The 19,131-nt window shown below is 49.3% G+C and overlaps 1 protein-coding gene across 1 annotated transcript in view; it reads right to left on the reverse strand.

The window, feature by feature from the left end:
• cdh13 (cadherin 13, H-cadherin (heart)) overlaps positions 1–19,131 on the reverse strand; it is a 329,423-nt gene that overhangs the window by 106,188 nt on the left and 204,104 nt on the right. The window contains exon 8 of the mRNA XM_048972133.1: positions 10,606–10,784. Coding sequence (XP_048828090.1) covers positions 10,606–10,784 — 179 coding nt within the window. The remainder of the gene's footprint in view (positions 1–10,605; positions 10,785–19,131) is intronic.

Genomic DNA, 19,131 nt, shown 5'->3' on the forward strand with positions numbered 1-19,131 from the left:
GTAATGGAGAGGACGGGACAAAACTGGGGGAATTTCATCGCTCTGCGTCGACCCTGATCACAAAGTCCAATCAAAGTCCTAATGAGCACAGCACAGAGAGGCGGAGTCTACATGCCAGTTGGGGGGGTGTTTCACAAAACACCCGGCCACGTCTCCTCCGGCTATCACGTGTTGTGCGGGGAAAAAACAAGCCTGCCAGCGACATGATGCTGTCTATGTATGACTGGTGTGTTTGGGGCCCATAAGCCCCTGGGTGTGTGGGGGCTGTGGTTTGAGTCAGGAACCAACTTTTTCTTTTGGGATGTTTGTCTTTGGCCCTAATCTCTCATAGGAGGGAATTATGAGCATGATATTTTAATATTGTTGGCGTCTTTGGGTTTTAAAAACGCTGCGTAAATGTAATGTGTTAATATTATTATTATGATAGAAGAGAACTTTTCAGTATCAACAGACCAGAGGCCGAGTTCAAATAGACCACTAAGACCAAAGGAATGAAGTATATATACACACACACACACACACACACACACACACCAACAGCCCCCTGCAAGCCAGGATAAGTGAATCATCAACTACTGGCAAAGGAAACACATTGACTGTAATTTTGAAATTATGGGGCTATTTCACAGATGCTGATTAGCTGTGATTTAACCTCAATCACCTTGTCCAAATGTATGATTTAGCTTGGGAATTAATAATGCTCTGCAAAATATCTATAGATAACATGGTTAACTCACTGCTAAATTAACAGCATAATTGGAGTAAGCAACTAATTTAAAGAAATGACAGATGTAATGCTAATAGCACATACGCTCTGAAGAAAAATAATTTGCTTCAAGTCCAGAAAAAGGCATCACAAATTGTTTAAACATAGTTTTATTTAAACACTGCCTGGTGGATGGTGGAGTTATTTAAATCAAGGGATGCTAACATGCAAGCTAAGTGTTCTGTTCCTTATACGCACCCGTCGGAAAACAGAAAGCAGTCTCCAGACAAGCTAATGTGCTAAAGCTAACACTGGGTGATACAAACCATTCTGCAAAGAGCACAAGGGATAAGTGTATACTGGGTCATAGGAGCAGCAGGGGTGACAAAGTGAATTTGCTATGTGTAGCCTTCCCAGATACAGAAGCGGAGGCCAACGCTGACCCCCCCCCCGTCTCCATGTAACGGCCGTGCTGCAGTACCCCCCCGAGGGCGCCCCGGCCACGTCTCCATCCGACCGCATCAATTGGCGGCGCCTATCGTGGACGGTTTCTGTAACATTTCATCATCTGGGCTAAGCTGGGACTCGGCGCCTGCCGCCCTCTGAAGTTCTGCATGAGAGATGAGCCTCTGAGCTACTGAACGACGGCTTGATTTTATTTTTTTTTTTCTCAGCCTGATACGTACACCCCCCGATTTCATTAAAGCCAGGCAGCACTCGGTGCCTCCCCCTGGAGAGTACGGTAGCAAAGATCCTCCCATCGGAAACCCAGACATCCCCCCCCCCCCAAACGCCCCCAAAATTCCAAATCACCACAAATCTGTTTTAGAGTCGAAGAGCCCCAATCTGTGGACAATAATGACAGAACAAAGGCAGCTGACACAGTGAAGTGCATATCAAATCAGCAGAAAATGCAAAATAACTCCCCCCAATACATTCACTTGATTATTTGCATTTAGATTACCTAGTCTAATAACTCTCTCCTAACTGCAAAAGTAAATATATATAAACCCCCCCCCCCCCCCCACCACCACCCACCAGAGGAGTCAGTATCGCAGTGCCGAGGACAGACATGCTAATTGAAAGCTGAAGAGAATCATTATGTGATGACTGACATTCAATTATGGTGGAGGATCAGATTAGGGGCCTGGCTGGGAAGCGTGCCGGAGAACAATGTGGGGTGCGCGCCAGTGAGCCGGGGTGCCAGTGAGCCAGGGGGCCAGTGAGCCGGGGCGCCAATGAGCTGGGGCGTCAGTGAGCCGGGGCGCCAGTGAGCCAGGGGGCCAGTGAGCCGGGACACCAGTGAGCCAGGGGGCCAGTGAGCCAGAGGGCCAGTGAGCCGGGGCGCCAGTGAGCCAGGGGGCCAGTGAGCCGGGGCGCCAGTGAGCCAGGGGGGCGCTTCCGGCCCCACAGATTGCCACGCCAAATGCAGCAGCGATGCAGCGGCGACCTGCCAGTAATTGGATGTCTGCTTGGGCTGTACCGGGTGAGAAGGGAGGGGCATTTAGCAGAAGGACCCCCAGTGGATGCAGGGTGCATCACCTGTGATACTGCCCCCTCGGCGGTTCCTCTGGACAGCAGACGGTGGTGTGGGGATATCCATCGGACAGAATGGCGTGGGAGAACACGACAACCAATGGGATTCCTTAAACCGCATTTCCGAGGCAGGGGTACAGTTAGAAATTCTGGACCCCCCCTGGCAAAATGTCACCTAGATATTAGATTAGTTAGATATTAATTCTGAGAGGGCTGGAATTAAACGGAAAGGATGGCAGTAGAGAGTCTATCTCCACATTTCCCGTGACCCTGTGACCTGGTCTCGCCTTTTGTTTCTTGTTACCTACCCCCCCCCCCACCCCCCACTCATTTCATTATCAGCGAAAGAGGGAAAAGCCAGCCCCGAATGATGCCCGCGTTTAATAAGCACATCGATTCACGGGTGAACAAATGAAAGGGTTCCGCGCTGGCTACTACCAGCCATTAGTGGGGAGGGACTAAAGCTACGAGTGGCTGCTGAAAGATCCCTTCATGATGGCATTGATTTTTAAGATGGTCATGTGAGACAGCCTGGTGTGGGGGGGGGGGGGTGGCGGGGGTGTTGGGGGTTCCTCGACGATCGATCCCTGGACAGGCCTGAGATTACAAGAAGAGAATTAGATAGCTGCTTAGGCAATAGCACTAGCTGCCAGGAGCAGAATTAGAGTAGACTAGCGACAGCGCAGTCGGACAGCTCTCCCATCAGCCTGCCGCCACATGGCACCTGTTACGCCCCAGTGTGGAAAGCGTGTGGGCTGAGGCGGGTGTACAGAGGTGGGTGGGCTGAGCCGGGCGTATAGAGGTGGGTGGGCTGAGGCGTGCGGGCTGAGGCGGGCGTATAGAGGTGGGTGGGCTGAAGCGGGTGTACAGAGGCGTGTGGGCTGAGGCGGGTGTACAGAGGTGGGTGGGCTGAGCCGGGCGTATAGAGGTGGGTGGGCTGAGGCGGGCATACAGAGGCGTGAGGGCTGAGGCGTCCGGGCTGAGGCGGGCATACAGAGGCGGGCGGGCTGAGGCGGGCATACAGAGGCGGGCGGGCTGAGGCGTGCGGGCTGAGGCGGGCATACAGAGGCGGGTGGGCTGAGGCGTGCGGGCTGAGGCGGGCGGGCTGAGGCGGGCATACAGAGGCGGGCGGGCTGAGGCGTGCGGGCTGAGGCGGGCATACAGAGGCGGGCGGGCTGAGGCGTGCGGGCTGAGGCGGGCGGGCTGAGGCGTGCGGGCTGAGGCGGGCATACAGAGGCGGGCGGGCTGAGGCGTGCGGGCTGAGGCGGGCATACAGAGGCGGGCGGGCTGAGGCGTGCGGGCTGAGGCGGGCGGGCTGAGGCGGGCATACAGAGGCGTGCGGGCTGAGGCGGGCATACAGAGGCGGGCGGGCTGAGGCGTGCGGGCTGAGGCGGGCATACAGAGGCGGGCGGGCTGAGGCGTGCGGGCTGAGGCGTGCGGGCTGAGGCGGGCATACAGAGGCGGGCGGGCTGAGGCGTGCGGGCTGAGGCGGGCGGGCTGAGGCGGGCATACAGAGGCGTGCGGGCTGAGGCGGGCATACAGAGGCGGGCGGGCTGAGGCGTGCGGGCTGAGGCGGGCATACAGAGGCGGGCGGGCTGAGGCGGGCGGGCTGAGGCGTGCGGGCTGAGGCGGGCATACAGAGGCGGGCGGGCTGAGGCGTGCGGGCTGAGGCGGGCATACAGAGGCGTGCGGGCTGAGGCGGGCGGGCTGAGGCGGGCATACAGAGGCGTGCGGGCTGAGGCGGGCATACAGAGGCGGGCGGGCTGAGGCGTGCGGGCTGAGGCGGGCATACAGAGGCGGGCGGGCTGAGGCGTGCGGGCTGAGGCGTGCGGGCTGAGGCGGGCATACAGAGGCGGGCGGGCTGAGGCGTGCGGGCTGAGGCGGGCGGGCTGAGGCGGGCATACAGAGGCGTGCGGGCTGAGGCGGGCATACAGAGGCGGGCGGGCTGAGGCGTGCGGGCTGAGGCGGGCATACAGAGGCGGGCGGGCTGAGGCGGGCGTACAGAGGCGGGCGGGCTGAGGCGTGCGGGCTGAGGCGGGCATACAGAGGCGTGCGGGCTGAGGCGGGCATACAGAGGCGGGCGGGCTGAGGCGTGCGGGCTGAGGCGGGCATACAGAGGCGGGCGGGCTGAGGCGTGCGGGCTGAGGCGGGCGTACAGAGGCGGGCGGGCTGAGGCGTGCGGGCTGAGGCGGGCATACAGAGGCGTGCGGGCTGAGGCGGGCATACAGAGGCGGGCGGGCTGAGGCGTGCGGGCTGAGGCGGGCATACAGAGGCGGGTGGGCTGAGGCGTGCGGGCTGAGGCGGGCGGGCTGAGGCGGGCATACAGAGGTGGGCGTACAGAGGCGGGCGGGCTGAGGCGTCCGGGCTGAGGCGGGCATACAGAGGCGGGCGTACAGAGGCGGGCGGGCTGAGGCGGTTATGCAAGGCCTTTTTTCTGAAGAGGGGCGATTCTAAGATTTTTCTAAGGAGGGGAGCGTAAGAAAGGTTTTACTTGATACAGAGGGGCTAACCTTATCAATAGCCAATGAAAAATTTTGCATCAGTGAGTTACAGGGGATGGGGCACTCCAGGAGCCAATCAGCTTTCAGTTGGGGACAGTGCCCCTGTGGCCCCGCCCCTGAATATGCCATTCCTTCAGATTCTGGTTACACTCAGAACTGCCTTTTAGGGTTTCCTATCACTGGGTACCAGTGGAACATCCCCAACCTCGATGGATGAATCCAGAACACATTCTGCCATGGATGACACAGCGATATTTGGCAAGGCAAGCAAACAAACAACGGATAAGAAACAGGTCAACAGTCAAGGATCACCTCATGGCAACAGGAATTATCACAATGAAAGCAAAACCTCTCAGAGCAGAGATGCACAATAGATTGGTTGACATCTTGGTATCAGGCAACGATCATTAAAAATCATGGCAATGGTCTGATTCGTCAATACCGGACAATATTGCTGGCTGATACGTAGACTTTAGTTCATGTTTGAAGTTGGCAGCACCAGAGCTAAAAATATAACTAGAAAAATAATAGAGATGATTGCATTGGACGATCAGCCATTTTCCATAGTGGAAGGACGAGGGATTTCACTGGTTTCTTCACCACTTACTGTAGAACCTCATTACAGTTACCCCAGTCGATGCTGCTTCTGCTACATCTCACTGCCTGCAGTACATGATGTGTTTGCAACATTCACAGGATCTTCAGAAGTAATGTCACAGGTTTTATTACAGATTTATGTATCTCAAAAGTTAAATGGTTATCGGTTTCAGTAACATCTGACAAAAATGTATATTATCAGTATTGGGTAAAAATGTCAGATGGCTGGAATGCAGCTCCCGTGATGCTAAACACGCAGCCCAGGAATGTCTTCTGCCATGCTGTGTAAGATGTGCTCCTAGCACTCCACCGCTGGCTGTCAGAGATCTAGGGTCCATGCGGCGGGAAGCCAGGGCGTGCTGCCGCCACTCTACTCTGGCAAAGAGAATTAGGAGGAGAGGGATTCGGCGGAATGGGCACAAGCGGGGGAGCAGATGGGCGGGCGGGACGTCCGTCTGTGTCGCCCCGCCGAGGCCACCTCGCGCAGAGAGAACTATGTGCAAAAGCATTTCCAGCTCCAGTCCCAGGGGGCGCTGTGCTATAAGTGAGGCAGCAAAACAAAAGGATTCTGCAAACACGGTCTAAACAGTAGAAGACCTGCTCTAAGAGAAACAGCTGCAGCCTACTGCGAATGAAACATTTGGAGGGGCTCTTACAGTGCGAAGCAGCCGAGAGTTCAGTCTGCACGTGTCTTAAGAGAGCCAGCTGTGATGCATTTAAAAAAAAAACACCCCCCCAGTAAGAAACTCCCAACTCCAAAGACAGTGATTTTCTTTAAATTAGAGAAATTAATATTCATCATTGTGACTGATTTGTTGTTTGGTAAATTAATTGTTCTACAATAAAACAATCAATTATCTGAGAACTAATTCCTGTCATATTACTAGGTCGTTAGTCACACTCCAACAAAAATAAACCAGGGGAAATTTTTTGCCTTGATCAGTACTGTTATTGCAAAGATGTATATGTATGTATATCTCTGTCAGGAAAGGCCAAGTGGAAGCCTGCAGGTGGGAAGCAGAAAATATCGGTCCAAGCGGACTGATTAAGCGTTTAGCCGAAAAAACACAAACATTGCAGGTCCGCTGGGCCCAAGATTGAGGACAGTGGGCCCTGGGGGTCAGCTACTCAGCACTCTGCTTTATCCCCGCTAAACCGTGGCCATAGGCGAAGGCTGTGAGATGATCGCGAGAGGAACACCTCCATTAACAGCGGGGAGCACACAGAGCTATTCAGAGACTGTCGGAGGTGAGAACCAAAGGAAGATCAGCGGCTCTGCGCTCATCATTTGGCCGACGTGTCTTTCTGTCTCTGTACTGTCGCCCAGGCACCGTCTTGCAGGGCCGGTATCTTGTCGGGTTCACCCTGATGCGGGCGGAGGCCCTGCGATTGGACCTTCTTCGCGATTCCTTTTGTTGTCTGTGCTTCTCGCGATGTAATGAAGCTGCCGCGGCGTTTGTGCCACCGGCCACCCTGCCCTAGCCGCAGCCTCCAGTCGGCCCACGCTGAAATGCTGCGCGGAGAGCGTGCTAAATGACGCCCATGCGTCCTGGGATCTTCAGTGCCTGGCTCATTAGTCTGGATCTGTTGACCTCGCTTTCCCATGGGACAGACACGTGCGCGGCTCACCAAGTCCTCAGACAGAAAACCGGTGGTGGCGGAGCCGCTAAGCGTCGCCCTGTGTGAGGTGAGCAGTTAGCAGTTAGCAGCCAGGCTCGTTGTGTCTGGCCCGCAGTGTGTTTCGGGGCCCGAGGGCTAAGCAATGCTGGAATAAAGGATGTTTGCTTAATTAGACATGAGATGCTGAACTGAGCACAGTGTCATGGTTAACCCTCCCCTCCCAAATGCCCCCCCTCCGCTAAGCAGCTGCTAACAAGCCCAGAACGAGAGCTCAGACTGCAGAGGGACTAATCAGCACAGTCCTTGCACAGCGTGTCGCTGGTAAAGCACAAACCACATGGTCCCCTCACCAAGACTCATGTGCGTACAGATGCAGGAGACAATCCTCAGGCGCACATGAGCTTCTCACACACACACACACACACACACACACACACACACACACACACACACACACACACACACACACACAGGCTTCATACCCACACACATACACACACACACAGGCTTCACAACCACGCAGACACACACACACACACACACACACACACAGGCTTCACACCCACGCAGACACACACACACACAGGCTTCACACCCACGCAGACACAAACACACACACACACACACACACACACACACACACACACACAGGCTTCACACCCATGCAGACACACACAAACACACGCTTCAAACCCACACAGACACACACACAAACAGGCTTCAAACCCACACAGACACACACACACACAGGCTTCAAACCCACACAGACACACACACAAACAGGCTTCAAACCCACACAGACACACACACACACAGGCTTCAAACCCACACAGACACACACACACACAGGCTTTACACCCACGCAGACACACACACACACAGGCTTTACACCCACGCAGACACACACACACACACGCTTCAAACCCACGCAGACACACACACACACAGGCTTTACACCCACGCAGACACACACACACACACACACACAGGCTTCAAACCCACACACACACACACACACAGGCTTCAAACCCACACAGACACACACACACACAGGCTTCAAACCCACACAGACACACACACACACAGGCTTCACACCCACACAGGCTTCACATACAGACATACACACACACATGCTTCACACCCACACACACACACACACACAGGCTTCACATACAGACATACATACACACAGGCTTCACATACAGACACACACACACACAGGCTTCACACCCACACAGACACACACACACACACGCTTCACACCCACACAGACACACACACACACACACACACACACAGGCTTCACACCCACGCAGACACACACACACACACACACACACACACACAGGCTTCACATACAGACATACACACACACACACAGGCTTCACACCCACGCAGACACACACACACACAGGCTTCACATACAGACATACACACTTCCACCTGCACGCACACTAGCACACACAGCAGATTGTGAGCACCATCCGAGGCTCTAGGAGCACCTGTTACAGGCATGTGATGTTTGTAAGAGGAGGAGGTGGTGTATTTATATGTGTGTATGTATGGGGTGGGGGAGGGGATGTCAAGGGAAAGACAGATGGTTGACATCATGTGACAGGAATTGGATGAGGCATCTGGAGGTAAAGCATTACGTGGTCAGCCAACATTATATCCACCATCCTCCTTTATACAGTTGCCATAAATGTGACATCACAATCAATGCACCTAAGCGCATAACCATGAACACACAGGCACACGAGAAGAGACACACAGATAAATGAACTACAGCATAAAAATACTGCTAAAGGCTGAAGCCATATGACTGAATTGAGATTCCAACAGTCTCTAGAGCTTTGTACCTTAGTAGTGCAGTCCATAAGTGCTCAAAATTTGTGTGTGGGACTGTGTGTGTGGGTAAACAAGACAGACGGTTTTGTTGCTTAAGAAAACTCAAGAAATGCAAAATCAGGTACAAAATGGCAGACAAGCTACATCTGATACTGTAGAAGAGAAAGCAAGGATCCCAAGGCCCAGGTACGCAATACAGTATGAAGCTTCCCATAAATCCAGGCTACCCCTCCCCTTTACCCCAAAGTCAACAACCTGGAGAAATGATGCTCCCTTCCTCTGTGGACGGAAATGGCTCCCAGCGGGATGCCTCTGGTGCAATTGGTGCATCCGAATCCTGGGGAAACTACCGTTCACGTCGTGGCACCAAACGCATTAGCAGGATGACGCGTCACATCTGTACGAAAATCACTTTCATCATTACGGTATTAGCTGTCGGGAAACGAGCGATGCTTCTGCGATGGACGGGATTGGCGCCATGCGGATGGAGAGCCGGGGAAGAGGTAATCTTTCGGAAATAAATGTGCATATCTAAACAGAGCTTAATGCCGAGGAGGCGAGAGAAGAAAACCTAGAGGGAAAATCAACTTGATTTCAATGTGACTATATTGATTTTCCAATTTTCTCAGAATTACCATCCCACATAAAGAGGAGAAATGTGTGTCTGCACCATGGTGCAGAACATATCCTCACCTCTCTCTGTTTCTAACTAGACAGCCACTAATCTTAGCTTGCAGGCAGGGGTTTAGACCCAGCCTGGCCTGGGGAACAGGAGCTGAAATTCAGCTGAGGCTTAACACAGGGTGTGTCTGATAAATTAAAGAAGTTTGGGGTTTGTGGGGGCGGTTTTTAATCCCTTGTACAGGACTTATAAGTTATCTTGTTGCTAATGTTTGTTTTTAGTCCTAGTCCTCCTGATCTGTGCCTGCCTTTGGCCTGATTAGTGGCAGAGATAGACGGCATCGTCTTCATTGACCACTTCGGCTAATAAAAGGTCCCGTTACCTAGCAACATGCCTTCATTCAGCATGGATGTGAGCCAACATACCTGGAATATCAGTAGTAAAATCAAATTGTAAAATCGTAAAATAAACACTGGTCGCCTAGTAACATCACAGAAATCTCTCTGCATGCATCCCCTACCCATCAACAAATAATAAGCAGAAACACAACACCAGTCCTCAACCAAAACAAAAAAAAAAAAAAAATTATTAAAAAAAAAAAAAAAAAAAACTGTCATTGGATATTTGGACATTTTTGAAACCGCAATACACAATGTACCCAGGACATATCCAAGGAGAATAAGGAGTCCAATGACAGAATCATGTCAGAAACATTAATATGACTATCTGGCCTGACAACCCGACTAATCCTGCTGTCAATTTGCTATTGACAATTCAATCACCCGAGAACGATGACAGAAGACCCAACAGATGGTTTTCTGCCCTGCTGATGGTCGCCGGTGTTTGCATCACGTCAGCGAACCACGCTCTAAACGTCTGACAATGGCTAATATTAACCCGCCCGCAAGCATCACAAATCGATGTTTCTGCATCCGCCACCCTGCCAAAGTGCAATCACACTCTTCCCCATCTTCCTCATTAGCATGCAGGCACGGGGACATGGCCTGCCTTGCCTCTGGCCCCTTTAATGAAGATAACACCAGGAGCACCAGCACATATTTCCACACTCCACAAAAAAAAAGAGCTACTTATTTCACCTCACAGCATTCTGGGAGTCTGTGGACTGAATGTCGGCGCGCCTCTTGGCACCAGTATCGAGGGAGTGCGACGCCTACCTCTCTGTCCAGCAGCGTGGGTGAGATCACCGTGACGATGTCACCCCTCTCGGGGTCGATGTAGAACATGTTGGGGGAGGGCTTGTCGGGGGACTGCTTGGTAATGAAGTAACGCAGCACCGCGTTTTCCGTGCTGGGGTCGTCTGCATCGTACGCTGTCATCGTCATGACCGTGGTTCCTGGGGGGAGCACAGAAACACACAAAGGCCTTTACTTACTGCAGCCTGCGGACGCCAGAATCATTATTATAATATAATCATCATTATCAACACATAATCAATAATAATTGATAATCCCTCTGCATCGAGGATCCTCCTTTGAAAAGCTTTGCAAAATAACAAATTCATCTCTTTTATGAATTAAGCACAATGTAAACACATGAGGCTTTATTTACAAACTGACCCCCCCATTGAATAGAAGGAACTCCCCGGCTCTGCACGTCCAGGTCTCCGAGAGCCTACATGCCATCCACATCATATCACTCTTTAATGAAATGCTTGGGACTCTGAGTCAACAGTCCAGTGTCTTTCTCAGACGATTTCATACATCGTCTGGAGGATTCATGAACTGCCTTGCCAGGGAAGCCATTGTCGACCGCGCAACCATCTGGACGAAGGCCAACTAAGATATCCTGCAGGATATGGAGATACTTAACATACTTCCAGGCTATTTGAGCTTCTGTTCACCATATAATATACATCTATTCAATGGCAGAAAAAAATTAAAAGAGCAAATGTGGTATATTTCCTAATTATAAAGTGATTACATTTATCTGAGGAATAACTGCGATGCCTGATAGATTTGGCGGTCCTACACTGTAAGTGCCAAGTAAGAATCGATGGTAACCACATTACAGATTGAATCTGAGTGTTCAAAAGCGGGCAGATACAGGTCATCAGATCTCCATTACCTTATTATCAACACCCTTTGTATTTCGCCACAACTGCTGACTCCCCTCAACCGAAATGGACACAAACACACATATTTCATCTCGGGACCATCCTTATGGATGTGTGTGCCTTCGGCAGACAAATAAATCTTGCCCCGACCAGCGAAGGCGAGCTGACAGGATTTCTGAAATATCAGGTCAATATCTCGGTGGGGGTGTAATCCCCCGAAGTCTCCAGCTTTATATGGGCTCAGTTGTATTGACAATAATGAGTGGTGGTGGGGGGGCGGGGGGGAAATAGAAAGGTATGACAATGAAATTGCAGCCTCCCAAGTCTCCTGCTTTCAACAGGGAGAGCTGTTGACGTCTTCATTGTGGCAGCCTGTACCGGCCAAATCCGGACAGCATGGGAAGGTGAGCCGCAGGGCAGGCTAGAACCACACAGATGCTCATTCTGTAGCGTGGTAAGGTTCCTGACCTGGCCGATTTACAGTAAGAACACACCACAAGTCCCATTTCAAGCTTTATTTGTCACAAGTGGACGGCAGGACTATGCTTTAACCAATAGTGCTAGCTGTCACACTTCCACGATTGCGGGTTCGAATGTTCTGCGGATACATTATAATGGCATTATGCAGGTGCAGTTAATATAAAGTATTACCAGATTATGTGCGACCAGCTACATCCAGGTGCTTGTAATTCGGTCAGCTAGCATTGTTAAGTGACTCTGCTCCATGCTATAATCAGCCAAAGGAATAGGCAACTACAGTGGGATATGACAGTGCTTGTAATGAACTCAAATAACAATCAGCACATTAATCATCGCTGGAAAACAATGGCTAACATGCTAAAAGGCCTAGTTACTGTTGATTGATACAATTAAAACTAAATCAAAGGGCTCTAGTACAGACGAAAGGTTAAACATGTGAGCTAACTTAATGTGGGTCCTTTGTGGACCTCAAACAAAAGTACAAATTAGTATTCAACTTAAGGAATTGATTAATTTAATTGTTCTGGGCCTATGAGCTTTTCTAGGGCATTAAATAATTAATTGATCATAATTACATTTGGCAATCTATTATTTTAAGGGGCATGAATTTATCAGTACAAATACACCTTCATAAAACTAATCAAAAACAGTACAATCTTAAGGGAAACTGATTTCTCGGGGCTGAATTCCTGTACAGCAGGGGCGATGATATCTCCACCAAGCAATGAGGTGGGATGGAATGGCGTTCCCAAGCTGAACACTAAATGTTACAGGAGGACTGGACATTTTAAATCTCTCCCAAAGCATGTGATATCTACATTGCTTTCTAGAAGGTTCTCCTACCACATCTTGATATTTTACATCTTACATATCTCATCTACAGGTGGATCTTTAGCAAGTCAATTCAGGGCAAATTCCTTGGAAATGGGGTAGGTGCCCTGGAAGAACTATGGTTCAACTCAATCCCCACTGTGCAGCAGTGTGCATAATTTACAGGACTCCATGGAGAGGACGCCTCTTGGACACAGTAGCCTTACATAAGTCTTACGGGGTACATGGGGGGGGGGGGTTATGCTTGAGGGGACCCAAATAAACAACCTTCTTGGGTTTCAGTTTCAAACACGCATTGAAATTTTTGGTAAATAACTTAACAGGGATTTCATACCGGGAGTTAAATTATTATAGTGGGTGAAGGTATTGATTTCCCGGAGAAGAACCCCGAGGGTAGAGCGGGCGGAGCCTCAGAACCCATTACCTCAGCTCCACTCGACTGTGACCGGGAGCAGGCTCCAGGGCTGGATTTACGGCTACACTCTCAGGAATATTTTTCCCACCCATTTGCTTCTCTCCAGACACAGAGTAAGATTCCAGTTCAGTCCCGATCCCAGATTGCAGGGAAAACAAAAAAACACAAATTCTGCACTCTACACAAAAAGGTAACAGAAAATGACCATTAAACTGTGCCAATACCACCATTGGACGAACAGAAAAATGACAAGGCATAAGGAAAAAGCCCTGGAAGTCTGCAGAACCCCAACTGTGACAGCAAACTCTATGTGTTGCCTTCTGTGTTTAATAATACGAGCTACTTTTAGACTGGTGTTGGCATCGTGGGGCCCAGGGCTTCTGGTCTGAGACTTGAACTGACAAATTTCTGCCAGGTGGTGAGACAGAGCACTGACAACTCCCTCATGTTACACGAGACAAAGACTGTGAGATGGTGGGGGGGGGGGATGCTGGCCTCAGGATGGCAGTGGGGGGCACAGCCGGAGGACCTGCGGCACGCCAGTCCGGCATGTTCACTCCAGCATTCCTTACCGATCGGCCACCTGCTATTCACATACATAACTGCACCATGTGGCCTGTACTAAGTGGAGAAACCCTGAGTAAATAGCCTTGTGATTGGCTGACATGGTGACTACACTAAAACATGAACCACGATTCGCTGCCAGTTATCGCTGTGACTCACCGATGGTAGAAGTGGCATCATCAGAAGTTAATTATCATTAGCGACTGAATGAAAATGTGTGTGTTATTTCCAGCTAATCTATGAGACTTACTCACCCCATCGTATACCTTGTTATATTCTGTACACCAAATTTTCTCATTACACATTCACACAGTACAGTATAGCTTTGGAAGTGTTTAGAAGGAAAACAATAACTAATGCCAGGAAATTTTACCATCAGTCCCTCTTTTACAAAGATTTAAACAAGACTCACAGAGCATCAGTTTTTATAATATATTCCATCCTATACTTGCACTCATACATGTTCATTTTGTTGCAGTATTAGCGCATCCGTGTTTACAGAGGCTGAGGGGTATGGGGGGGAAAGACTACAACAACAGCAAGGCTTCATTTCCATGTGTAATTAATTCTCCGTTCCGCATTTGCACATATTTTCACTCCAAGCCTGTCACCTAGCAGGGGATTTACACAGAGCGGGGAAGGAACCAATAACACACACGCCTCCTGTTTCCCCAGGGACCCAGTCAGTGTACGGCACTCTCGCCAGTGTACCAAGGAAACTCAGAGAGTGAAAGTTACAGAATTAAAATGCAAGCACATGAGCCCAACATAAGTCCTGTCATTATAAATTCTTTATATTATCATGGTTATGAAATGTCTATTTAAATCTAACATGCAATTAACTTCGGACTCTAGATTCAGTCAATAAAACTGAAGTGTTGAATCTGAGCAGATATTGTTCGCCTGTAGATGGACAGTTCTGCCAATGACACGGCAGTGCCAATTCTCTCACAAAACAATAATGTCTACAAGAAACATGCAATCAATAAAGATGACCAGCTATAACATCTAACTATCACAGGACATCAATACTTGCAGTAAAAGGCCAAAGTCATCAAAAGTATCCTTTAAAAAACAGCTTTTTCCCACAGGTAATAATTCTGAAAGTAAATCAGTACAATTCAAGGGTATCCTGGAGCAGCATATCGTGATGAAATTTTCAGTTTCCTGCAGTCAGCGAGAGGAAGCTCGTTTCAATCAAGTTATGCTGGCATGTGTTAAAAGATAAAGAAGTGTTTTACTTACTTAGTAACATTTTTCTCCTGTAACGGAATCAAAGTAAAGATTAATGGTGCAGGCCTAGCTGACACTGAGTGGGTAGCGACTTGGAAACTGCTCACTCCCAGAGCAGCACATGACTTCAATCAGGGGACGGGGAGGAATCCCCATCGCTCGGGAATCTCTCCTCGAAACGCTTTGTTGCCGGTTACTTCATTTACCTCACAGACACCAAGTGGAGAAGTAGGAATAGAACAAGACATCAGGGATGACTAACGCTGGACAGAAAGACGGAGCGCGCTGAGGGTAGCTGAGAGATCGAGGCCTCGGTGAGCGCCGATTCGCGGCAGCTTTCCCGGGGAGTGTAAACAGCCAGGATCGCAGGGAAGAGCGACGCCACTGGGCTGCACCACGAGGCCTGCTCTCCGGTGCATTATTTACATAGCTCAGCCTTTTAGGGGAAACAAAGGCCTGTGTACACAGGGCGAGAGCGGCACTTCTGGGTCAATTAGCGGAGCAGACATTAGGGAGCAAACACAGCAGCGTCGTGGAAGGTCAGAAAGCCCTGAGAGCCCACCGAGCTGCGGCGGAATGTGCCGGCCTCATTGCGGCTAGTTGCTTTCCTTTGCAGGAATTATTTCGGGCTTTAAGCATGAGCTCTTCACATAAGCGTGGGCATACTGATTCGTGAGAGGGGACTTCCCCAGGCTACCCGCCCCCCATTCTGTGTACTTCTGTGGTCATTTGCTCCTTTCATCTTTGTATACTGTACATCTCTCCACATATGTCCGACAATCCTTTGCTTACATTTGTAGCATTTCACAGACATAATTATTCCTTTTATCGTGCAACCACTTGCTCACAACAGAGCCCCCCCCCCCCCCCCTCCTGAACAAAGCCTGTCATTGCACCGTTCTCCATGTTACTGCAGTGAGAGGGAGAAGGGGGACATTATCCCAAGCAGATGAAGAGAAACTAGAGAAGAGTAGCCAATCTGGCAGCCATATTACCTAATTTTTTATGTTTGTTCAAACTGCTGTCTTCTGAAAACATACTGTAACATTCACCGAATCAATGTTACTGAAAGTAGAGTACAGCTTAGTACGACGAAGAACCTCTATTTGCACAGTTTCCTTGTTTTGGACAAGATTTCTTGCCACATGCTGCACAGTGGACACCCCCCAAGTTCCAGCGCTCTGCTGGGCAAACTCACCAATGGTATGTTTAAACTTTTCCCCCCCACCAAATGGGATTTACATGTAATGCGTTACTTCTAGCATCAAAGATCCAAGATAATAAGCTTCAAATAAAAGTAGTCATGCCGAATAACATTCACCATTCTCCTCCCAGCATGCTTTTCTCTGTCCACCAGGAAGTTGCAACCATAACTGTACCTACAACACATCAGCATACCATGGTAAATACAGTACAGATAAAAGTGACCTACCGATATATTTCTGGAAATAAGTTCTCAGAAACATAAGCAGTGTATAACAAAACACCTGCGCTAGTTCATTTTACTGAGCTTCAGATGAAGGTTGAAGTATTTAATAGTATTTTACTTCAGTGGCTTATCATGGTTAATATAAAAAAGTGTCGTATTCAAACCTTCACACATTATGACGGTGTTAGGAAAAATAGCACAAGATGCAGGGGCATCTTATGGCCTGTGACATAATGTCACCTTGCGCTCCCAGCTTAACATACAACTTTTAAGTATTCAGGAGCCCCTGTCTAGTGCGGGGCCCCCTAAATCTGCCAAGGTATCCATGCCACTGACGAGATGTCAGGAGCTGAAGCAGGAGGGCAAGACCTTAATGTGGATTCTGCTCTAAATACAGCTCCATGTCCCTTCCTCATTCTCACACGGTTATCAGCGCATCCCCCCTGAATTAGGAGCGGATGGGCTGCAGTCAATCTGCACTTCAAAGCAGAGCAGACCCTCTCCCCAGTCTGCAGCCTCTGACGTTTTGTCAATCCAACTTTTTAATCTGATTGGTTGTTGAGTTTCCCTTCTTGGTACAGTAAGACTGAGGTTTGGACAAGGGCTTCCAGATAAAGGTGGCAGAAAACAAGGTAAAAAGAATAACTAAAACACAATGCAACACGCCTGTCACTTCAGCTTCTTGGTCTGATTCACTCACACCATTATCTACCAGCTTTCATTTTTTTACAGTTTTCTGCCACCACTCCTGTTTCCACGCCAATTATGTTGACGAGCTCCAAGAAACTTCTGGAAAAACAAACCACGCTATCTGCTCACGGAAGGTCCCAAAAAGACCCTTCTGTCTGCGTCAAGCAGACAACCACCCGGCGCTGACATCCTGCCCGGGCAGGAAGGGGATCCACACCCGTGATGTTTGTGATGTAGAGCGCGGCAGCTTGAGCAGCCTGCCGTCTTCCTAATGAGAAGCGATTTCTCATAAGATTGGTTCCATGTCAGGCCAAAGATAATATTTAACATCTCACTGGGCTTTTATGGGATTTGGCGGGGCAGCTCGAGCTGATCCCCTAATGTGACTGCTGAAGAGGAATCCGTCAATGCAGCGGCTCTAAATCTATCCGTTAATTCATGCAACAAAAGCGACAGCTTCTCTGTCACAAGTCATACGCCCTGAACAAAATATTCCCTCAGGTTCAATCTCCCCCCCCTTCCAGAGAATAGCCCCTAAATCTCCAAAAGATGAGCAGATTAAAATTGATGTAATTGAAAAGATGATCTATGTAACAGAAAACTGACAATGATGAACATTTGAATCACAGCAAAATCCGTTCCTCCACGAGGCTTTTAAACATCTCATCTGTGTCCCGCAAAATATGTGAAGATGGTGGCGTTTTAATAAAGAGCTGGATGGTGATGGGGCTTGTACACCATGAACACGGTCTATAGCAGCAATAAACAGTTTTGCACCAGCCAACCTCATCAGACCAATGGCAGTTCTCATTCATCCCCAGAACTGAAAGACTTAGCGTATTAGCACAGTTTCTGAGTTCAGAGCAATTAAAATCTGTCTCAAGTGACAATAGTACATTAACAGTGGCTATTAGCACCTTCCCATGGTAAAATGGGAAGTCAAAAGTTCAGATGCACCAATTCTGAGACTCAGTCTAAGTGAGAGAATCACAGAATGGAATGAATCAGCACGCCCAGTCAAACGCTGACCCAGGGCGGATATTAGAAACCCTTTTTTTTTAATAAGTTTTTTTGCACTGAAACAAAAAAAACAAATCACTTCAAATGTTTGAATATATTTAGCCAGACTAGATGTAATTACATTTACTTATTCCAAAGTTTTTTTTTTTTTTTAAATCCAAAGCAACTTTGTGGTGAATGCAAATAATAATTGGCTTAAGCAACAGCATGGAGCAAACAAGTACATAATTGTGTGTTTTTAAAATAAGCCTTAAGGTTTAATCCCGTTATGAGTCATGAAGTCTCTCCCGGCTTTCGCACTGATTATTCGGAAAGTTACAGGTAGCTGACTTCCCCAAGGGTACAGAAGTCAGCTCAGAAGCCTGAAAGAACAAATGATAGAATGATAGACACTCCAAAGAGGATAAGACCAGCTGAGTGCCCAAAGCACACAGCACATACATGCCTACAGACACCTTCAAGAGGCTTCATTTACACAGACCACAGGCCCCTGGGCAAAATTCACCTGGCCAGACACGGTGCAATAAGGAATTCCTTATCAGATGCCCTCTTTCACGACAGCCACCATCGCTCCCAATCATCTCCATCGCAGATCCCATGACTGATTTACGGAACTACATTTCTGTACTTGGGGGGTGTAAATTCAGCACCGTGGCCCCAGGCAAGGGTAGTTGAATCTGATTGGCTGCTGTAACTGACAGGCCATTTTGACAGATGACGTTATGCAGTATTATGCAACACTGCGCCCCCTATGACAGGGGTGAGCAATCTCATCCGCAACGGGCCGGTGTGAATGCAGGTTTTTGGGATAAACTTTAGGTCAGCTGTTCAATCCCAGGTGTGAGGACTCTTCAGCCAATCTAATTAGTAATTAAATGGCGGCGGACACCTTTTCCGGATAAGGCTGCCCATCCCTGGCCTATGAAGACTGGAGCTGCTGTTATTGATACAGTTGGCAAAGAGAG

Source organism: Brienomyrus brachyistius, chromosome 13 (assembly GCF_023856365.1).
Source record: "Brienomyrus brachyistius isolate T26 chromosome 13, BBRACH_0.4, whole genome shotgun sequence".
Lineage (NCBI taxonomy): Eukaryota > Metazoa > Chordata > Actinopteri > Osteoglossiformes > Mormyridae > Brienomyrus > Brienomyrus brachyistius.